Source organism: Physeter macrocephalus, chromosome 5 (genome assembly GCF_002837175.3).
Source record: "Physeter macrocephalus isolate SW-GA chromosome 5, ASM283717v5, whole genome shotgun sequence".
In the NCBI taxonomy this organism is placed as follows: domain Eukaryota; kingdom Metazoa; phylum Chordata; class Mammalia; order Artiodactyla; family Physeteridae; genus Physeter; species Physeter macrocephalus.
Window position 1 is genome coordinate 98,768,661 of NC_041218.1, and position 24,397 is coordinate 98,793,057.

The following is a 24,397-nucleotide window of genomic DNA, read 5'->3' on the forward strand; positions in this document are numbered from 1 at the left end:
AGACCCAGAGACGACATTTTTGTTATATCGATATTGGTATTACCAGTATTATTATTACTATTGTCATCATTTTCATCTTCTAAGGGTCCTACTGGCTGGGAATTCTTCCTTCTTTATTCACTGTGAAATATCGCAGGAGAAGAAGTGTCAGAGGCTCTTGCCTTTTTTTTCTGAGCTGGAGATTTAGGAACCACAGCCCTCTGCCCTCTTTTAGTCCCCACTCCACACACACACACACACACACACACACACACACACACACACACACACACACACACAACTCATTCAGGAATTCCACCCTTAATCTTTAGATTATGGACAATTATTTTCCTTAGTGTATACAGTTTTGAGAAAAAATTACTTACAAAAATTTGGGGTGGGGGGACTTCCCTGGTGGCGCAGTGGTTAAGAATCCACCTGCCAATGCAGGGGTCACAGGTTCGAGCCCTGGTTCAGGAAGATCCCACATGCCGCAGAGCAACTAAGCCCGTGCACCACAACTACCGAGCCTGCACTCTACAGCCCACGAGACACAACTACTGAGACCGTGTGCCACAGCTACTGAAGCCCACACGCCTAGAGCCTGTGCTCCACAGCAAGAGAAGCCACCGCAGTGGGAAGCCCACGCGCCGCAACAAAGAATAGCCCCCGCTCATCACAACTAGAGAAAGCCCGCATGCAGCAACGAAGACCCAACGCAGTCAAAAATAAATAAATTTATTTATTAAAAAAAAAAACTCGGGGGAGGTTTTGTATTTAAAGGAAGAAAACCATGCAACATGTACACACACGTGTGTGCGTGTGTATAATTGCTATGTCTGTGTTGTAGGTATGTGTTGTGTTTGCTATACACCTCACTGGTAGAAAGAGTTGTCATCAAAGAAATAAGACAAAATGCTCCATTTGAAATTAATTTTAGTTTGGACTTGTTGTCATTTTGTATGACTCCTTAAACCCTCTGGTAACATATCTGACAGGTGGAGGAGAAAAAAAAGATTATCTCCTGAAATGAAATCTTTTGGATTAAAAGTGTTTATCTCCTGGGATAATCCTAGTGTCTAAATTGGAAAATCTTTTATACTGATGTCTGTATTGCTTTCTTCTTAGAAAGATCCAAAGAACCAGCCAAAACTCTCCAAAGAGATTGAAAAGAATAGATCACATCCAAAGAAGTCCATTCAAAATACAATGATATGAGAAGATAATGCCCCAAAAACCTGCATGGAGTTCAGTAATGAAGAAAAAATGGGAGAGTCATTCAGTTAGGCCTGGTGGAATTGCTCCCAGGCTCAGAGTCCCCCACAGGATCTTTCATATCTGGTTACAGATGAGAAAAAGTGTGAGAAGGATCACACAAGAAGTTTTGGAACCAAGCCTGGAAGTGGTGTATATCACCCCCACCCATAATCCATAGCCCTGTCCAACTTCAGGGGAGGCTGATAAATGTGCTTCCACTGTTTGTGTGCTCAGGAGAAAAAGTAAATAGGGTTTGATAAACATAATAGCATTTTCCCAGTCACACACACACACACACACACACACACACACAAATTACAAAGTAGAAGATTTAGCAATACATTATAAATAAAAGACTAACATCCGTCATATACAAAGAGTACCTATGTCGATTTAAAAAAATAGAAAAATATAACAAGAAAAATGCTCAAAAACTGTAAAGTAATTCAAAGCAAATGAAGTATAAATGGCCAATAAAGCCATCAACAATCTCACTCACAATTAAATGTATATTCCTTTAGAATATTTTAACAGTTTTAATCAGATTTATTAAAATTTTCAAAAGGTTGTATAATATTTTGCATTGATGGGTATGTGGGTTAAAGACACCTTCAGAAACGAGTTACGCAATTGTAAATGGGTACAATTTATTGGAGGACAATTTGGCAATAAGTTTCCATTTCAGTTTTAATACTTTCAATTTCAATTTATTTTGGCAATAAAATTCTATTTCAATTTTAATACCTTAATTCTATTGTTAGGAATTTATGTTTAGGGCAAGGTAGGGTGTCCAATTTGTCCAGGACAGCCTAGTTCAACAGGGACATCCCTGTTGTCTTACCATCTTCTTTTATTTTCAGACGTTTCTCAGTTTAGACAATAAGTTTCATGACACTAGCCCTATCAAACCAAAAGGCAAACATGGACAGGATCAAGGTAATTCACAAGTAAATGAACTGCCTACCAAAACAAAATTGAACAGTTTTTAGAGGAAGAACCTCTATAACTCATCATCTATAATGTCCAGCAAAAAAAAAAAAAAAAAAATCAGTAATTACTAAGCAAGTGGAGAAACAGGAAAAAGTTACAGATAATTGGGAGACAAAATAATCAATAGAAACACATCAATAGAAGGTCCAGATTTGGGAGTTAGCAGACAAGGACTTAATTAAAAAATATTTTTAATGGATTAAAATATGAGAAATTTTATCATGTATCTGTATATATTATATATATGTATTGTCTGTTTTCCCTTCCCTTCTTTTGAATATATCTTTTTGGATATATTCATCCACATGCATATAAATTACACATAGGACATTTACCACAGACCATTTTGTAGGCTCATATAGCAAGTCTCAACAAATTTCAAATGATTTAAATCATACATTATATATCCTTTCACCATAACGAAGTACATAAATGAGTACTCAATAACAGAAAGTTAAATAGAAACAGAAAAGCAACACTTGGGAATTAAAAAATATTTTGAGCTGAAAGATAAAGAAAATACAGTAAACCAAAACTTATGGGATGCAACAAAGGTTGCTTCAAGGAATATTAATAGTTTTAAATACATATAAAAAGATTGGAAATCACTCATCTAAGTCTCCAACTCAAGAAATGAGGGAAAGACCAGTAAATTAAACACAAGGATAAGAAAAGGAAGGAAATAATAAGTGTAAAAACAAAAATCAATGAAATATAATATGGAAAGTCAGCAAAACCAAAAGTTGCTTCTTAGAAAAATGTAATAAAATTAATAACCCCTAGCTAGACTAATCAAGGGAAAAAGAGAAGAAAATACAGGTGATCACGATCACGCATAAAATAAGAAATATCACACCATCTTAGATATTAAAAAGATAATATAAAGATGCTGTGAAAAACTTCATGCCAATAAATGTGAAATTTTTATGTCAATAACTTAGATGACATGAAAAAAAATCTTTGAAATCCCAATTTACCATAACTGGCACAAGATGAAATAGAAAATGTGAACAATACTGAATCTGTAATAACACATATTTTTATTCAAAAATCTTGCCACAAAGAAAACTTTAGGTCAGATGGCTTCACTGGTGAATTCTCTCCAATATTTAAGAAAAACCTAAGACCCGTCATAAGCAAACCCTTAAAAGAGAGAGAGAAAATAAAAAGAGGGAATCCATTCCAATTCATTTTATGAGGCCATCAGAATGTTGATTCCTAAACCTGTAAATAAATTCATTATAAAAAAGGAAAACCACAGGCCCATATCTTTCGTGAACATAGAACACAACTTTAGTCAATCAAATGCAGGTATATGTAAAAATAATACATCTTGACCAAATGGGGGTTATTCCAGAAATAAAGGACTAGTTTAACATATGAAAGCCCATGTAATTAATGACATTAACAAAATAAGTGAGAAAAATGAGCAAAATTCAAATAAACCTACAAACAGACTATTGATAATTAAGATATTTATCAAGGGTCCTGGATCACTATACAAAAAATCAGTTGTATTTCTATATGAGAGTGACAAACAAGCAGAAAATAAAATTTAGAATTACCATTTACCATAGCATCAAAACACAACATAGCTCTAAATAATCTAATGAAAGATATATAAAATGTCTACACTGAAAACTGCCAAGCATTAATGGGAATTTTTTTAATAGACTAAAGTAAATAGAAGGGTGTACCCTAATCATTGACTGGAAAATTCAATGTTGTTAAGATATCAGTTCTCCCAAAACTGATTTATAAATTCAGGGCAATTCCAATAAAATCCTAATCGTTTTTCTCTTTTGTTGGGGAGCTGGGTAGAAATTGATAAGCTGATTCTAAGATTTATATGGACGTGCAAAGGACCTAAAATGCCCAAGGAAATACTGAAGAAGTGGAACAAAGCTAGTGCATTTAATCCACTAGATAGAAAACATACTAAAAAAACCACAGAAGTTAAGACAATGCAGTACTTTTACTAGGATACACAAAGAGACCAATATATAGAAATAAGAGTTCAGAACAGATGCACAAGTCTCCTGCATCTCATCTGTGAGGGAAAAACTCCACTGCGATTCAGTGGGAAAAGGTACATGGGGCTGGGTCAGCTGGACAGCTCTACAGAAAAAACAAACAAACCTTGACCCCCTACCTTATACCAACCTAAATATAAAAGTTGAGGCAACTTATAAAAGAAATATAGGAGAATAATACAGGAGAATATCATCATAAGAGTGGGCAAATATTTCTCAAACATGCAACAAAAACTACTAAAAAAAAATAAAATATAATGAAATTGGACATCATTAACAGAACACGCATTCCTGAAACACCACCACGAGACAGTAAAAAAGAAAACCATAGAATGAGAGGAGGTATGTGCAATACATGCTTTAACAACAGACTCATATTCAGAATATATAAAGAATTCCCACAAATTAATAAGGAGACACAGACAAGCCAATTAAATGATAGGCAAAACACTTGAACTTTACCATGAAAGAATATTAAAGTGGCCAAAATAAGCACAAAAGTTGCTCAATATCATCAGTAAGAAGAATTACAAATTAAAAGTACAATGAGATAACACCTTCCATTCAGTAGAATGGCTAAAACAAAAAGACTGAAAATACTGGGTGTTTGATAGTAATGTGGTATAACTAAAACACTAACATTGCTTCTAACAGCGTCAATGTGTACAACCGCTTTGCAAAAATGCTTGGTGGTACTTTGCAAAACTAAATATGCATATACTCTGCAACCCAGCAATTCCTCTTCTAGGTATATACCTAACAGAAATGAGTGCATATGTGCTATAAAATACACATAAAACCACATTCTTAACAACTTTATGCATAATAACTAAAGGCTGGAAACAACAAATTTTCATCAATATTAGAATGAAAGTAAGTCTTGTGTCCATACAATAGAGCCCTAGAGAAATGAACGATAACTACTACTACATGCAACAATATTAATGAATCCTGAGGAAAAAATATTGAGTAACAGAGGCAGAAACAAAAGAATACATAATGTATTACTCCATTTATATAGAATGCAAAACAAATAAGACCTATCCAGGTCAGAATAATGGTTACTTCTAAGGGTAATGTTTCTGATTGGAAAGAATAATTAAATAAGCAATTGGAGATATTAAATAACATCTCAGAAAACAGATAAACAATAAGATGAAAATAATAACTGACCTAATTCGGTTAAGAATTTGAGATAAAAGACAAAACATCTCAGAAATAAAGATTAAATTACTAGGTGTCTAAGGGAGAATAGGATGACCAAAAAAATGTCATAAGGGACATCACAAATAGAAATCACAAGTAGGAATAAGAAAAGCCAAGAAAACGGAAGCCGAGAGAAAAGAATGCAAATCAAATCTAACACAAATATAAGTAGAATACCCGAAGAAGAAAAATGAAATACAAGAACTAGAACTAATATGTAAAACTATAATTTAAGAAAGCTTTCCTGAAAAAAAGAAGTACTGAATCTACATATTAAAAAGGTATAGCACATATATGAAAACAGACTCCAAGTCATAACCAAAGAAATTATTATAATTTATAAAAAAAATCTTCTGAACCTCCAGGGAAAAATGACCAAATCACTTACCAAAGGAAGAAAGTCAAGTTGGCATCAGGTTTCTTGACAGTAACATTTACCGCAGGAATATAATGGAGAAACATCTACAATAAAACAAGAAAAGAAAGTGTGAAATGAGGCTTTTATATCCAACCAACCTTCCTTCACACATCAAAGCTACAGAAAAACAGTTCTGGACATGCAAAAACTCAGGGGATATGACCTGTGAGCTCCTTTTGAGGAAGCTCATACTTGGAAAAACCGGTAAAAAGAAATTAGTAGTGAGCATTAAATATATTTAACTGAAGATCTATGACTAAAACAAAGGTGAGAATAAGGGTGAAAGAACAGTATGTAAACATTAAACCACCTGACAAAGTAAAAACAGCACAACTTAAAAAGGAGAAAAAAAGAAAGGAAAAAGTATGATTAGTTCCTTGATTTACTTGTAAATAAGTGTTGGGAAACAGATTATATCATTTCAAGCTAAAAAAATAAAATAACAAGAGCCAAATAGCAGAAGGAGGGAGAGAGGGGAGAAAGGATGGAATGGAGGGGAGGGGAAGGGGAGGAGAACTGAAGGGAGGGGACAGGGGAGACAAGGAAGAAGGGGAGGAAGGACTGAAGGAAGGAAAAAAACATGAAATGAATAAAAATGGGTTTCTATTGGGGTAGAGGGAAATGACTTGAGAGAGAGAGATAGAAACAATATTTTTCTGATGACACATTTATATAGTTTTCACTTTTGAACCACATAAATTTACATATTTTAAAGAATAAAATTAATTTTTAAAACTCTAAAATCAATAGTAAACTGATACTAGTGAACCTAACTAGATATGTAATTTGTAACATAACACTGCAAGGAAAAAAAATAGTTACATGACTTTAAAACAGTACTTTAACCATATCTCTTTAATAGGCTATAAGGACAAGAACTACAAAGAAATATTCACATTTATTTAGTGACTTTATTATAATCAGTAATAATAGAATTTTGAAATTTTAATGTATACTGTAGCATAAGTCAAATAAGCAATCTTGTTAGGAAGAAAAGATCTTCAGAGCAGGAGAAAAGAGTTTGAAATTAATATTAAGTAAAATCTTATAATGTTGATTTCATTTGATGACATCAATATAATTACTTTGAAATATGTAAACATTTTCATCTTTATGCTTTGAAAGTGCCCAGGAGAAATGATGCCCTAGCCATCAGAATATTGTTTTGAAATGCCATTGGTTATTAAAGGTTCCTTGAAGAAATAACTGATTCCAGGTCTCTGGTAGAATAGTACAGGTAGTTTTGAGACATCTCGTTCTGCCAGAAAGCAAGAAAATGAAGATAATGTAATTACATCAAAAAGACACAGGGAAGTCAAAAGGGTTCCTACTGGCCAAAGTTTGAACAACTTAAGCATCAAAAAGCATAATAAAAGGGCAACATGAGAAATCCTGTGGTGATGGATATGTTCTATATCTTACTATGCTATTGTACTATAGTTTTGCAAGATGTTACTACAGTATTGGGGGAACTGTGTAAAGGGTATATGGATTCTGTCTGTATTATTTCTTACAACAGCACATGAATCTATAATGATCTCAAAATTTAAATCTTTATTTTAAAAAAGAATAATAAAAATAAGAATTGAGCAGAAATCAATGACAGTGAAAACAGGAAATCAACAGAGAAAAATCAGTAAAACCAAACATCTGATTCTTTGAAAAGATCAACAAACTCAATCCCTCTAGCCAGGTTAACTAAGAAAAAATGGAGGAGTTCACAAATTAATATCAGAAATGAAAGAGGTGACATTACTACAGAACCCATGGACATAAAGATAAGAAATGAACACAGTGAACAACTCTATGCCACAAATGTGATAACCTAGATGAAACAGACTATTCCTTGAAAGATACAATCTGCCAAAATTCTCACAAGAAGAACAGACAACATGTATAGGCATATATATATAAAATAAATTGCTTCAAGAATTAATAACCTTCCAAAACAGAAAACACCCAGCCCAGATGGGCTTCCTGGTGAATTCTATCAAACATGGAGGGAAGAAATTATGCTAATTCTCTACAGTCTTTCAGAGGATAGAAGCAGATGGAACAATTCCTAACTCATTATATGAGGCCACCTTTTTCCTAATACCAAACAAAGACAAAGACAAAGACATTATAAGAAAGGAAAACTGCAAACCAATATTTCTCATGAACACAAATGCAAATATCCTCAAAAAAATTAGCAAATTGAGTCCAACAACATATAAAAAGAATTACGCACAATGACCAAGTGGGATTTATCCCAGGTGTGCAAGGCTTGTTCACCATTCAAAAATCAATTAATATAATCTATCAATACACTAAAAAAGAAAAATCACATGATTATATCAATAAGTGCAGAAAAAGCATTTAACAAAATCTAACACCCATTTATGATAAAAACTCTCAGTAAACTAGGAATAGAGGGAAGCTTTCTTAACTTGATAAAGAATAGCCAAAAAATCCCACAGCAAACATCATACTTAATAATGAGAAACTCAAAATTTTCTCACTAAGATCAGGAACAAGCCAAGGATATAGCCTCTTCTTTTCAATGTCATACTGGAAGTCCTAGCTCATGCAATAAAATAAGAAAAGGTAATAAAAGGTATACAAACTGGGAAGGAAGAAATAAAACTGTCCTATTTCTCAGATGACATGATCATCTATGTAGAATATTTGAAAGGATTAACAACAACAACAACAAATCTCCTGGAAATAATAAATGAGTATAGTAAGACATCAGGATACACTTTAATATACAAAAGTCATTCACTCTCTTATATATCATCAATGAACAAGTAGAATTTGAAATTAAAAACACAATACCATTCACATTAGCACCCACCAAAATTAAATACTCAGGTATAAATCTAACAAAATATGCATAAGATCTATATGAGGAAAACTACAAAACTGATGAATGAAATCAAAATAAATGGAGGGATGTTCCACATTTATAGATAAGAAGACTCAATATTGTCAAGGTATCAGTTTATCTCAACTTGATCTATAGATTTAATGCAATCTCATTCGAAATACCAGCAAGTTATTTTGCATATATCAACAATCAATTCTAAAGTTTATAGAGAGAGGCAAAAGATCTAGAATAGACAACAAAATATTAAAGAAAGAATAAAGTTGGAGGACTGAAACTACCTGATTTCAACACTTATTATAAAGCTACAGTGATCAAAACAGTGTAGTATTCACAAAGCAAAAACCTAGACTAGATACACAAATGATAAAGAAAAAGGAATCTAAGCATACTACTACAGAAAATCAACCAATCACAAAGGAAGAGAGCAAAGAAAGAAGCAAAAAGGAATTACAAAACAGTCAGAAAAATTAACAATATGGAAATAGTAAGTCCATACCTAATAATAATTACTTTAAATATAAAGGTACTGAATTCTCCAATTAAAATATATAGAGTGGCTGAATGGATAAAAACAAACAAACAAACAAACAGAAAATTAAGACCAAACTATTTGCTGTCTACAGGAGACACAGTTCAGCTTTAGGTACACACAGAGACTGAAAGTAAAGACATGGAAAAATATATTCCATGCCAATGGAAATGAAAGAAAGCAAGGGTAGCTATACTCATATCAGACAAAATAAACTTTAAGCCAAAGACTGTAAAAAGATACAAAGAAAATCATTATATAATGATAATGATATCAAGAGGATATGACATTTGCAAATATTTATGCACCCAACATAGGATCACCTAAACATACAAAGCAAATATTAATGGACCTGAAAGGAGAACCAATCACACTCTTTGGTATTTGCCAAAAGGAGTTGAAAATTTATGTCCACACAAAAACCCACACATGGATGTTTATAGCAGCTCAGTTCATAACTGCCAAAAGTGGTAATCAATGAAGAGGTCCTTCTCTAGATGAATGGATAAACTGTGGTATATCCAGACAATGGAATATTATTCAGCACTGAAAAGAAACCCGCTGTCAACTCATGAAAAGACAGGGAGGAACCTTGTATGCCTAATACTATGTGAAAGGATCCAGTCTGAAAAGCCAGGATGATTCCTATTATATAACATTCTGGAAAAGGCAAAGCTATGTAAGCAGTAAAAAGATCAATGGTTGGGCTTCCCTGGTGGCGCAGTGGTTGAGAATCTGCCTGCTAATGCAGGGGACACGGGTTCGAGCCCTGGTCTGGGAGGATCCCACATGCCGCGGAGCAGCTGGGCCCGTGAGCCACAACTACCGAGCCTGCGCGTCTGGAGCCTGTGCTCCGCAACAAGAGAGGCCGCAATAGTGAGGCCTGCGCGCTGCAATGAAGAGTGGCCCCCGCTTGCCACAACTAGAGAAAGCTTTCCACAACTAGAGAAAGCCCTCGCACAGAAATGAAGACGCAACACAGCAAAAATAAATAAATTAACTAATAAACTCCTACCCCCAACATCTTCTAAAAAAAAAAAAAAAGTGTAAAAAAAAAAAAAAGATCAATGGTTGCCAGGAGTTTGGGGGAGGTTGGAAGGAGGGATGAATAGGTGAGGCACAGAGGATTTTTAGGGCACTGAAAACACTCTGTGATACCATAATGATGAATACATGTCATGATACATTTGTCCAAACCCATAAAATGTGCAACACCAAGAGTGAACAGTAATATGAACTATGAACTTTGGGCGATTATGACATGTCACTGTAGGTTCATTAATTGTAGCAGTTGTACCACGCTGGTGGGGGATGATAATGGGGGGGCTGTGCCTATGGGGGTCAGAGAGTATGTTAATCCTTGAACAACACAGGTTTGAACTGCACGGGTCCACTTATATGCAGATTTTTTTCAATAAATAGGGACTGCAGTACTACACGATCTGCAATCAGTTGAATCCTTGGATGTGGAACTGCCTATACAGAGTGCTGACTATAAAGTTATACGTGGATTTTTGATTGCCTGGGGCTCCAGCACCCAAACCCCTGCATTGTTCAAGGATCAGCCAGCTATGGGAAATCTCTGTACTTTATTAATCTCTGTATCTTTACCCTCTCAATTTTGCTGTGAACCTAAAATTTCTCTAAAAAAAAATAAAGTCTTAGTGAAACCGAGCAGGACCCTGTGGGGCTCCTGGACACAAAAGTCTTTCCATGTCCCCTGCACAAGTCTTTCCATGTCCCCTGTTTCTTATTTGTATGAAATAGGCTTCCTTCAGCCTCCATGACCTTCCCTGAGTTCCAAAGCATAGGTTCAAATAGTTGCCAATCAGAGTAGTAAGGGGTTGAGGAGACAAGGGAGGAGCAGTCAAGAAACAAGAGTGTAGCCTTGGGGCAGGGTCCTGGCTCCTCCTCAAGGGATACCTAACACTACCTCAAGGATACCTTTGGAACAGGGTCCTGGCTCCCCCTCAAGGGATACCTAACACTACCTCAAGGATACCTAACACTATCTTTGAGCTCTTCTGCAGAACTAAAACCCCCACCAAATGGAAGATGTTAACTACTTAATGAAGCATTCTTCATTCCAGAGAGAAGGTCATAGAAGCCCATCACAAAACCACCTGGAGCCAGATGACCTCTGGATTGAAAGAATGCAGGCCTTGCAGGCACCCTGATCCTTATCAGCAGCCCTGCTCCTTGATTATAATACTCCCCACAAACCCCCCTGGCTTGGGACACACTGTTTTGAGGGCACTAGCCTGCCTTTGCCTGGAAAAGCAATAAAGTTATTCCTACTTCATCCAAACTCTGTCTCCGAGATTCAATTTGGTGCCGGCATACAGAGGCCAATTTTCGGTATCATTAGTAAAAAATAAAATACAATGAAATAAATTATTATAACAAAACAGAAGTGTAGTTGATTTGGGCACATTTAAATATATAATAATTCATGAGTCCAATATGGTACTCACAAAATAGAATCTCCCTCCAAAAAATTCATTGCTGTTATTGAAGGTGACTAGTACACCAGTCCCATACTCTGAAAACCATTAATTAGAGAAAAGGAATTAAGGATACCCTGACATTCAAGAAGAAACTATATTTCAGAGCAACCTAATGGCCCCAGCTCATAGGGAAAGCTTTTCGGTACCCTTATAGAAGAATGATACCTAATAAGTATAAAGGAAATGGTAGAAGTGGGAAAATCACCATTTTGCCACTCTGAATGAAATAACTGATTCAAGGTTATAATGATTAACGCATGCTAAAATCATTAGGTGAAAGGACAATGGGGAACGGAATATTCACATAGTTCAAAAGTATTATTTCATAGTTAATTTACTAGTCCCAAGGGGAAAAACATGACTTTACAATGGAAAGTTCTGGCTGTCACCACTTTATCCAAAGGGACAATACTTAACATTACTAACAGTGGAACAACCAGATATGATACGACCCCTGGTGTAATGCAAATGAAGAATACAGTATCACCTGTAAAATATTTAATCCAGCTTTTAGATCTCACTTCCAGTTTCCAGGAAATAAAATTTACCACCAGAAACAATTAGACAAATCAAGAATATAGGATATCCTGTAAGACAACGGTCCTGGTATCTTCAAAAGCCAAAGTCATGAAAGAGGGAGATTATGTGTTAAATCAAAATAGAATTATGAAATATTAAAGCCAAAAGTAACGCCTAGTGTTTGACTGGATCCTGGTTAGACAGAACCCCTGACATCAGAATAGGAACTGGGCATTAGATGATGTTCAGAACTACTGCTGATTTTCTTAGGTGTGCTCATGGAATCATGGTTGTGCAAAAAAATGTTCTTTCTGGAACTGAATACTGAGGGAGGTATAGGTAAAACATCATGGTGTCTGTAACTTATTTTAAAATATTTCAGCAAAAGAAAAACTTAAATAGGGCAAAATAATAACACCTGCTTAACTGAGGTGATGGGTAGATGAATGCTCATACTCTATTCTAATTGTTTTTCTGTACATTTGAAAACTGTATTTATTGCTTCTCTCCCATTTTGTCTATTCTTCCTTTTGGGGACAAATAAACCTTAATGGCAGTTAGAAATATTTTCTAATACACGAAAGGAAAAGCCAACTCCAGTGGCTTAAATAAATCGGGGTTTTATATTTTCTCTCAGCAAGAAGTCCTGAGGAAAGCTGACGTCAGCACCAGAGTCTACGACGTTCCCTCGGCCTTCCTCTCATCCTCATAAAATCATTTATTCAGTCACAAAATGGTGATTTCCCCGACTCTACTGTTTCCTTGGCGCACTAGCTATCATTACTCCATGGGGCAAGCCTGGCCATTGCCCACGTCAAACCAGGAAAAAGATGGAAGGAAGAGGAAGCAGAATTAACAGACATCCCCCGGGTCTCACTGGCAAGGATTTCAGGCTGAGAGAGCAAGGATGTGGGTGTTTCCAGCCCCTACAGGACAGGCAGGCAAAGGCAGGGAGAACTTGGACCAGGTGCAGTGTGCTGGCCCCTGCTGTCTGCTGTGACCTTTGTGGACCTATTTGTCCTCCAGGTCTCAGCCTCTCGGATTTTCCATCCTTCTACTTCTTTGCTGCATTCTGGGAAATTTATTAAGAGCTATGTTTCAGTTCAGAATCTTTTCTTTAGCTTTGTCTGATTGACTTTTTTGAAGTTTGGTTCTGAACTTCTCATTTTAGTGAGGCTTTTTCTATTACTAGAACTCCCGGTTGCTTGTATTCTCTCCTTATGGTTTCTATACTTTATTTTACCTTCTTAAAACATTTTTTATTTATATGGAGACGGATTTCTGATTCCATGATGCCTGGTGGGGGGAGGTCTTCCCCACCGTGCACTACTGGCCCTTCTCCCCTTCTGGGAAGAGTCATTTATTGGACCACCTGGGATGCTCCGCTCATCTCTGCCCTTTTCCTCTTGGGGACAAGCTTCCCACAAGTGAGGTGTCCTCTGCACCAGACAAGCTCTCCATCACACGCCCAGCACTACCTGTGCCTGGGTGGGTAGTGTCTGCCTAATTCTGGGGTTCAGCCCACTTTCTGCAGATACACACCACATCCTCCATCTCAGCTGCATGCAGTGTTTTGTCACAGATGGCATTTTAGCCTCCATCTGCCTCTCTGACTCATTCGTCTTTTTTTAAAAATAACATACGCGGGGAACACATCAAAGACCCCCATATTTACTTTATATTATTTATCAGATTATTTCACTATGATCTTAGGTTGTTGAGGAACTTTGTGCTGCTGACTCGTTGGTGGTGGAAGATTTCCTCACACGACTTCACAATGTCTCACTGAAAGCCCATCCGAGCAAAGCCTCCTTTCCACTGGGCTCTGGGAAGCCTGGGAAACTGAAGCGTCCCACAAGTCGCGAATGATGCCATGAGCGTTTCTGTGAGGTATCTGAACGATGGTACTTACCTGGGACCCATTTTTATACCAATTTCACACGCCTGGGCCTTCCCCACGACGACACTCCTAGCAGAGCACAGGCTGGACTTGACATCCCTCAGGCTCCTTTTCTTCCACTCAGAGCCACTGCAGTCACATTTCCTTGCTGTCGCCCTGGGCAGTGTTTACAAGATCCTTTTTCTCAGGGACTCCAGGCTTTCCAAGATTCCGGCTTCATGCAGGGAGGAGTCTTGGGGTTACCTCTTTACCTCAAAGTAAGCCTCCTGCCTCCAATTTTATCCCAGCATGGAGATTAATCCCCAAGTCCCTAATATTTAAGTTGGGGGGTTCGTCTCTGTCTTTTATCCTCTGGCAAACAAGATTCCCACAGGGTGAGGTGTTCTTTGCCTGGGATTGAAATTTTCAGGCAGCTTTCTTTTTTAGGATATCTTGTTTTAGTATCAGAATCATGCTTATATTCCACAAAATGAATCTGAAAACATTCCCAATACAGTAATGATCTGAGACAACCAGCTTGCAATTACACGAATTAAGATACAGCCCCTGGGCTGCACACCTTCACAGGACCCTGTCCTCAAGCAGGAGCAGCCCAAGTTCCCATTTGGGGGTAGGGGAGGGCGAGTAAATGGAACATCACATCTTACCATGCTAAATATTTCCACCCCACTTATGGGGTACTAGTTTTTTTAATTGAGGTGAAATCCACAAAACATAAAATTAACTGACTTAAAGCAAAAAATTCAGTGGGGCTTTAGTACATTCATAATGTTGTGTAACTACCATCTCTATCATATAGTTCCAAAACATTTTCACCACCCCCAAGTTGTTTAGGGCAGAATTGGCATGATACTTCTGTGTCAGATTCAGTTTGCCCATATTATTTTTTAGAGCAAGGAGATTATTTGATATTTAAACGTAAGCAAAAACTTACCGAAAGAAGTTAATTGGACCTGGAAATTTTTTGGAGGTCGCTAATTAACTACTTGAACAATCTTCTCAAGGACTATGGGTTAAATAGGTTTTCTAGTTCTTCCTCAATTTTAACTCATATTTCCTAAGAATATCATCTGTTTCACTGAGATTTCTAAACTTATCAAAATAGTATCTAGCTATTGTATATTTCCCTATAATTAATTAGGGAAATTATAGCTTCTCCAAAGCTCTTTTATATCCTTCTTGGTCTTACAGCTCTCTTATGTTGTGCTTTCTGTTTTTTATGCTTCCCTTGAGAATTCTTTTGACTTCTTCTCTTATATGGACCACATTTATTCTCCACCCTTGCACCTCATTTGGAAGTGATTCAGCTTGGTTTCACTTGTAGTATCAGTAATATTTCCTGTTTGATACCCGCAACTATCTTGCTCTATGGCAAACTGTGTTTGACATGACAGGAACTTGATAAATGTTTATTAAACGAATGAGTAGCACATCAATTCTGCCTCGAACACACCCAGCATATACTACATTCCACCATATTGCACTAGCTATCATTATAATCCCATCTTTCCTTCCATTAATTCTTCCTCCACACTACAGGTCTTTGTTGTTTTACTAAGAGATTTGATCATGACCCATCCTTTCTTACAAATGGCCAATGGCTCTCTAATGCCAAACTCTTCAGAGAACTTTGCCTGCTTTTCTACTTCACCTCCAGTTTTATGAACTGTCCACATGAGCCCTGTCTCTGAACAGGCCCTCATATTCACACTTCTGTACCTTGCCAATCCACTCCTTGTACACTTCCTGTTGAGTCTCACACCCAACCCCTCAGAGGTCACTGCCTCTCTGACTTCCTGTCCCCATAGCACGAATTACTCCCTTACCCTGTTCCCAGTCTTTTAAACGTAACTCTTTTAGAAAATTTAGTACATTAATTATACTTCAATTGTTTCCTTCCATTTCAGACGAAGAACTCCTTAGACCAAAGAGCAATTATTCATCTTTTATACCAAGAACTGTTATAATGCTTGGTACATAATAGTACCAAGTAATCAGTACTTTAATAGGTGCTTGAAAAGGCCTAAGCCCAATTTCTAACACTAGACAATTTCTGCTGCAGTGAAAGTTAAATCTACCTCTCCACACTAACTTGGAGCCCCAATCACAGCCTTTTCCCCTAGAAAATGTGCTGAGTTAGTAATATAACCTCTCCCAGGAGAAATCCCCCCATACACTTAATTTTGCATTTCATTTCATGGGCCCCGACAATCAAGTTCCACCTGCTCAACACTGCGGCTGGAAACTGAAGTTTCCCTACTCACAGAAGAGGGGCTGGCTCAGTGGAAAGGCCAGGCTGCGGGAACACAAAATCGAGTTCTAATAATGGCTCCTACACTTAGCACAAGTTAATACTTCAGCTTTAAGACTCAATTCCCAATTTTTTTAATGTGAATACGTACCTACTTTGCTAATTTGTCCTCACTGCACATTCATGAAACACCTAGCACAATACGGACGTAACAATTTCTTTTTAATTACAACTGTGTCATGAAACAGGCATGGAATCTCCCTGCCACTGTTTCATGAGAGAGACGTAATAATGCAGCTGTCCCTCCCCACTTGCAAAAGGAATGAGAAAAGTAGTATTCATAATCCAAATACTGCTAATGTGGGCGCCATTTATATTTAAAAGTAAAACCTATTATTTTATATAATTCTTTTTCAATATATTCAAATTAATATTTAACCTTAAACACCTTAGGTTTGTAGTAGTGTGACTGTTGTCTATCTTATCACGATGGTGTACCAAGAGATTCATGGGACTCCCAGGATCAGAATTCCCTTTATTTCCTTCTACATTAATGTCCTCTTTGTAAACATAACCACCAGACTGCACCTGACAGATAGCAATCAAATAAGTGTCTTTTCAATAACACCCATAACTTTGGAATCTAAAATTAATTGAAAACTATTACCTCCCGGCCTCAACCCATATCGATTGCTAAATCAATATAATGAAAAACAAGCTTCAGAGGTTTCTCCAGATATTTAATGCAAGATGCCATGTAGCCACAGTCCAAGAGATGCGGTTACCATTAGGGGAGTGGTAGCCCTACTGAGTGAAACAAGTCAAAATACTGTGATACAGCTACAAGCCTTATATAGATGTATTTCTGTTCTAATTATAATGTAGCCAGTTTGATAAGTAAGGTTGCCTCTTGTGCTTTTTTCCTACTTTTGGTTATATACCCTATAGATGAGACACACAGTCAACTTGACTGGTTTAAGAGCTCTAAAGAGTATTACTTTTACTATAGACCATTTTGTTTTTTTCCAATTAAAAACTGGAAGACACAGCCTTTGGTATAAATAACTTATTCCCATGAGAGTATTTAAAGGATCTCATCAGTGTTTGTTGTCAATTGTGCAGGTAAGGGGGTAGCTAGGGCCTCTTTGCTCTCAGTAAGTGCTCTGGGCTGATGGATAAACACACTGAACTTAACACCCTGGTTGTTGGCAGCTCTGACAAAACCACTATTGGCGGTCATTGTGATGGCTTTTAGGGTGTCTCCTGTCCCAAAAATCGTTAATGAGCGGCTGTTGATTTTTGAACTGGACACTAGTTTCAAGGCACGCTCAGAAGGCTGGTCCGGGACCACGTTAATTCGCTTAATTAGCACAGCAGCCCGCTCTCTCTCCCCGGGTCCTCCTAAGGTATCTAGGATAGACTGAAAGTCCTTGACGGCAGATTCGCAGGCAAACAACTCCTTGTCCTTCATAAATGCCTCCAGCTGTGGCAGAACCTGCTCTTTCCTCTCTTGCTCTGCTTGTTCGGTGAGCACTTTTTCTCTGAAGATAAAGCGGCAGCCTCCGTAGCTGAGGGCAGATACGTATGTGATTAACGTAGTAATGTCCAGGTTGGCTCTTGTGCACACGTCAACCTTGATCTCCGTTGGAAACGCGACACTCGCTAGGATGTTTTCTCGGTCTACTCTGGTCACCCGCAAAAGTTCGGGGCCATCATCGTCTGATTCGCTCTCACTGGCCTGGAGCTCTTCACGGGGCTCTAACAGAGAGTTCACGGCTACTATGTCTCCCCTCACAGATACACCCATTTCTTTCAGCTTCTCGGCCATGGGGCTGGAGACACTGTTGTAAAATGCGAAGACGACGTGAGGGTTGCTGTACTGCACCGGCTGCTGGTGACTGGCCTGGAGGAAGTCTTCAGCCTGTTCAACGATGCTTTTGTCGCCATACTGGCCCCGGCCCAGCCAAATGTTATGCAGCGCTTCAGCCTTCCGGCCAATGGCTTTCACCCAAGTATGACCACCGTTTGCAACGACATCCACCACAAGGGTCTGCTTTTCGCCCAAGGTGTCTGTGTAACCAAAGACATGGAGCACGCTGACCACATCTTCCAGGTTTTCTGCCGATTCCACGATGGCTCTTAGGTGTGTCAGGTTAGTGCTCTGTAAATGGGACTCCTTAATGGCTACTTTCCCAGCTTCTACCTTCTGTAGGAATTTTAATTCTGCCTTCAGTTTGCTGCACAGCTTGGCACTACCTTCGATGCCACCTTTTCTTGACCTGGAGAGTGATTCTGCTCTCTTCATTAGTTCCTTGGCTATGGCGATCCGTTCACAGAGCATGGAATGTGCAGACATGCTGACAGCATTCTGCCTTTCCTATGAAAAGAAACAAATCAACCGCAAGCAATTCTTCACTCAGGATTACAAGACTTCAATCGGACCACAAAGATTATGGAGGCCGGGTCTATGAACCTGGGATACTGCGTGTCTGATTCTGGAGTGACTCCCTCCTCTGAGAGCTAAGAAAAGGATGATAGCTAGACTTCTGAGCTGCTCCTTACGTCCGCTGGGTTCTAACACTCTTTGCGCCTTCATTTCTTCAGCTTGAAGGTCATGGGATCCACAGTATATCCCGGGTTAGGATAAAACGCAGGGGACTGGCAACCTGCTACATAAAGAATTCCCTTATAATCAGCCTTACTGTTCGGTTGTCGAGAAATTTTAGTAGAAGGGTCAAGATAAAAATGATTAAAATAAAAATAAACACACAGACTAGCTGGTGAACAAACTGTCCAATACAGGAGACTCTCTCCTCAATTGACCACGCTACCCCTTCCATGAGTGGGTCTCCTTCAACCTGCTACCTCGTGATTTCCCAGGGGCCAACGGTACACACGCCCAGGAATCCAGACCGCCTCGTACCTGCATGTGACGTCAACCCAGCACACTTCTAAAGACCGAAGGAGCCCACCAACCTGGCTTCCGCTCCCACTCCGAGGAAAAAGCCCGAAGATAAACTCCACGGAGTAGCCCGCGGCGCCCCGGGCGGGCGGGCGGGCCTGAGGTCGGCGGGGCCTTGCGGGCGGGCCTGAGGTCGGCGGGGCCTTCCGGGCGGGCATCCGGCCCTGCTCGGTCCACCTGCACCGCTGGCCCCGTCGGGCAGGCTCGGGCTCCAAGAGCCGCCGCGGCCACCGCCGGGACCGAGGCGCGGGCGGAGGGCGCTCGGCGGCTCGGCGCCCGCCACCCACCCCGCCGACCCGGCCCAACCCCCTCCCGGCCTCGGAAGGGGCGCCCGGCTCCCCCACCCCGTCGCCCCTTCCCCGGCTCCTCACCGGCAGCGCCCAGGACCGCGAGCGCGAGCAGGCGGGCACGTGCGCGCGAGGCCGGAACCCGCCGGGTAGCCTCACTGAGCAGCCCCCACCCAACTCTGGCCTCCGCTGCTGCTCCGCTGGCTCCAGCTCCGCCTGCGCCAGCCCCGCAGCCTCGGGCTTTTCCCGCGTCACGTGGCCCCGCGCCGGGTGACGCCGAGCCCGCTATTCCCAGGCAGCGGCGCGGCCTCCAGAGCGGGGCTGACGCTAGCGCGGCGGCCATGTTTGTTGAGGGAAGCGGCTTCTCCCACTCCCGCCGCTATGCCAGCGCGCCCTCATACGGGCGCGCGGCCGCCTGGCCCCAAGAAAGATGATCTCCCACTGGGGCACCGGCCGCTCGATCCCCAGCGTGCCAGGCAGGCTGAACCCGTATCCTACCGTCTAATCATGGTTAGACTGCCTGGGGCGGCAGTCGGTGCGTTTTGGTGGAGAAAACCTCCTGATCGCGCCCACCTCCTCTCCGCGGGTCAAGTACACCGTTTTGCTATCAAGCTCAAACCCCTACGAGTGCCAGACAATGGTTGTCGTCTTAGAAAAAGTTTGGCTCATTTTAACAGAAAACTGGCCGGAGAGGCTTGTCAAAGGTTTCACAGCTGGTAAGTGCTGTAGCTGGGATTTCTGACCCCACCCCAAAGCACTTGCCACTGCGCCATCACGGGCTCTCCATTAGAAAGTGTCATATTAGAGACGCGCTGCCTTTCTGAAGAGGACAAACGATCAGTGGCTGGCTTCTGAAGGGCTGGGAAATTGATATTAGCTTTAGTAGAGTGTCCAGAGTCACCCATAACGGCTAATTTTTAAAAATTTAAGCGGACTTTAAAATTAGTCCTATGTCTACCTGCTCCTTTCCTAAACCTTACTTAAATGACAGGAAAGGAATAAACCCACAAGACTAAAAAGAACAAGAGATGATTGCACATGAGATACGTCGATACATTTTTCAAGACAACGAGCAATAATGACACTTATTCAATGCTTCTTATGTGGCAGGCATTGTTCCAAGTGCTTTTCAACATAATTCAATCCTCTGAGCCTAAAAGATTTGGTTTAGAGTTAAGTCCGCCAGAGAGGTTGTTTGAAGCCAGGAAGCCTCTCTGCGGAAGGAGCAGTTGGCAGGGAGAAGCTCCATCGAGTGATTCACAAATCAGGACCCCGGTAAGGCGCTGAACTACAGAGGCCTGGGAGGGAGGGGGGCAGTGAGGCGGGGCTGAAAATAGGCATTGCTTGCATGTTGTATAAGGAACAGACACCAAGTCCTCTCTCCTGTCCTGTGGAGCTGGGACCGTTACCCATCCTTCCCCAGGCAGAAGTCGAGTTTATGATGTTGAAGACAGGGAATCAGAGGGGTTCCAGACACATTATTAAGAGTTTACGTTTTCGTCCTGAATAGTAAAATGCTGTCGGCCCCTTCTCTGCCCCTCACGGAACGCTGGCACTCCTGTCCCACTCCCCTCATCACCCTCTCCCTCAAACGCTTTTTCTCTGGAGAAACAGAGCAAATGAAAGACCATAGAGAAATGGTTTATAGGTGCTGATATTTGGCATCCCCCAGTAGGTAGGTTTGGGATTCACAAACACAGCACTTCCAAACATTTTTCTGTTTGGAATCTGAAGGAAACAGAAAGCAGAACCAAAAAAAAATTTTTTTTTAATATCTTTAGCATCCTCAGATAGAAGATATTTCAGCCATAAATCAAAGAAGAATTTTGTTTTTAAAGGGGAGATAATGGAGTATAGGAAAGAGTTCTTCAAAATTAAAAATATCCCGAATCTTAAAAACATCAATAGAAATGTAAGAAGAGTGTAAAAATCTACTAAAAAGTAGAATTAAAAAAATAGGTGGAAAATATAGCAAAAACAAAAGGCTCCAGTATCCAATTAATAGGAGTTTAAATGCGGAGACATTTCTTTCTAACCTAGAATTTTAAAACCCAGCCAATCAAGAGACAAGAGGAGAAGAAAGAGTTTCAAAGACGCAACCAGCTTGGATTAGAGCAGAAAGAGAGGGTTTCAAGAAACTTCTTGGAATGGTGCTGGGGGAGAGGGGCTGCGAAGGGTTGGGTGAGAACTGTCAGATTTTACCTTGTATCTGACAGTGAGGAAAACTGTGCAGAGCATTTTGCAATCCCATTAGGGGGGAACTGGCAAGAATTAGTGACAGCTACAGAGAAAACAAAGCAAAAAAGTGAGGAAAAGCAATCACAGTATACTTACATACCCCTAATAAAAACCTTTTATGCTAAACATTATGATCTAATTAAAGCAGAGGGAAGTGAGGGTGGTATGAGAGTTCTAAATTCTCATCTTGCAGAATAAAAGGTTTATATGATGGCTGACCTTCAGGAATCCAGAAATAACCATAATAAGCCTACTGTTTTGAAATACGGGAGTACCTGATGGAATACTTAAAATGGGAAAAGTGATGAAACTCAGGGACAGGGCCTTTGATCAAGTGTTAAAAGTTATCAAACTTTTAAAATAGGCTCATGCTTAGGAAGCTATCACTTACTTGGCAGGCAGGTATTGCTGGTTCGATAATAAGGTCCTTGAGAGCAGGGTCAAGGGAGGAGTCTGAACTGAAGGAACCGTGTGAGGCAACATGACATTAATACAGGACCACTGGACTGGGTTTCAGGAAATGATTCTAAACCAAAGGAGTTACCAACTCTTACATGTTCTCAGGCACTTCATTGAATATCAGCTTGTGTTTCTTTACAACAGGGGCTCAGAGCTTGCCTACATTAGCAAGGAGACGCGTGATAAAGAGGTGAAGTTAAGGCTTAGAGTTGGCGGTTTCAGTTCAAGAACATAGTCGAGCAATAGATGAAAAATCCTTTGATCACCCTTCTCACCTAATCAGTGCCCAATAAGCCAGCACTGGATAATTATAAAGATCAATATTACTTTTCCTCCTTATTTCCCTTTCCTTTTCAACTCCCTCTTCCATGTTTTTGAACATTTAAACATTTTAAATGTTTAAACATTTCCATGTTTCACTGCTAATAATTGTTTTGCAAACTTGGATTCACGGTTCAGTTGAGGAACTGGAAGAGAAAAACAAGTGAAGGAAAATTTTTTAAGAGAAGATACAAAAAAACTGGACCAAAAATGGAGAGGGGAATGTATATTGGGAGCATTATGATACTTAAATAAGATTAAAAGAAACTAGAATCCACCGGCTAGAAATGACAGAAGCATCAGAGAACATTCAGGGATGCATAATGGGTTGTCAGACCAAAAACTTGAGTTTCCCAAGAACTGGAACAAAAGGGGACAACTGAAAATTAAGGTCAATGAAAAGAACAAACTGAGAACCAAGGGGGGTCTAGGCAGCTTCAGCTGAACTGGGCTTTGTACTTAATGGGGCAAGAGGCAGAGACTAGAACCTGGACACAGATCTGCTTCAGCTACTTCTTCCTCTCTTTATTCCATTGGACTTACTGTGTTAGCACCCACGGGCTTTCTTTTTGTCCTAAATAAAAATGCCTTTACTCTTCCCTTCTTTGATTTGTAGAATTTTGGCATTCCTCTGGTTTCTTAATATTGGACATTAGAGAGAGCCTAAGCAAATTCAAAGGAGCTAAAACTTATCGGGTACTTAACCATTAACCTTGCCAGGCCTTTCACTTGCATAATCAAGTTTAGTCCTGAGAAAACCCTCTTAGATAATTACTTTGTGCAGTCACTCGGCCAGTTAAGTGGGAGAGTTGAGACCTAACTCCAAAAACCATTCCTTTTTAACACTAAGTTCTCCTTCTAGCGTGCTGGGGTCACAATGTACCAAGAGCCGACGAGGAGAGACTGTTATGTTAAATGAGGCCTTCAAGACAAATGTCTAGAAATAGGTCAAGCTGGTATCTCCCATCATAACGCTTCAGCCACTACAGGGGTGTTACAGTGACAGTGGGTAGAACTGAGAATCCTGACAAAATGCTCCAGGATAAGGCTCTTGCCTAAAGAGCCTAAACTTGGCTAGATCATAATCAAGATCTTGTGAGCCACATTTAAATCACAGAAATGCCCACGATCTCTTTGTTGGTAAGAACAGTGACATTCATAAACTCTATGTTCTGTGAGCAAGACTAATGACATGATTTCTCTTATCCTATGATGCCTTAAAAAACAAAAAAAGAAAACTAAGTGCTATGCCTTCACATATAATGAAAACAGGCTTCAGGTACCCCATTATCTGCTTGCTTCTATGAGCCTTAATTTGCAGTGAACGTTCTGATTACACTGAGATTACATGAACGAGGGAGAGACTTAAGCCATAATTTTGACATTTAAGTATTAGTATTTTATTTCCAGCACTCACGTTCATCTTTGAGTTAAAAAGATTTAGTAGATTCTAGGGGGCTCTTTTTAAATACATTTACCTACTTGCGATAGAAAAACCAACAGGAACTAGCACACCATTTTTGATGTATGTACACAGTATATCTCCTATAGGAGACTGTTTGGCTTAGCACTCTTGGCAGCTCCAGTGCAATCTCACAGAGCATCCTAGGGTTTCAATGACCCACACTTAATGGTGCCTGAAAAACATCTGTGCTTCCACCTTGTCTCAGAA

The 24,397-nt window shown here is 39.7% G+C and overlaps 1 protein-coding gene across 31 annotated transcripts in view; it reads right to left on the reverse strand.

Moving 5' to 3' along the window:
• Nucleotides 1-19,959, reverse strand: part of C5H7orf25 (chromosome 5 C7orf25 homolog) — a 214,973-nt gene extending 195,014 nt beyond the window's left edge. For 30 of the 31 annotated variants that reach the window (XR_008617492.1, XR_008617491.1, XR_003679969.2 and 27 more), the window contains exons 1-2: nucleotides 19,792-19,891; nucleotides 5,854-5,927 (exon numbers count right to left, since the gene is read on the reverse strand). Coding sequence is in view for 1 of the 31 variants with exons in the window: in XM_024115131.2 (XP_023970899.1) it covers nucleotides 17,543-18,814 (1,272 nt within the window). In the remaining 30 variants the exon portion in view is untranslated. Of the gene's footprint in view, nucleotides 1-5,853; nucleotides 5,928-17,183; nucleotides 18,836-19,791 lie in introns of those variants that run through there. The other variant, XM_024115131.2, reaches the window with a different exon arrangement.
• Between the last annotated feature and the right edge of the window lie 4,438 nt (nucleotides 19,960-24,397).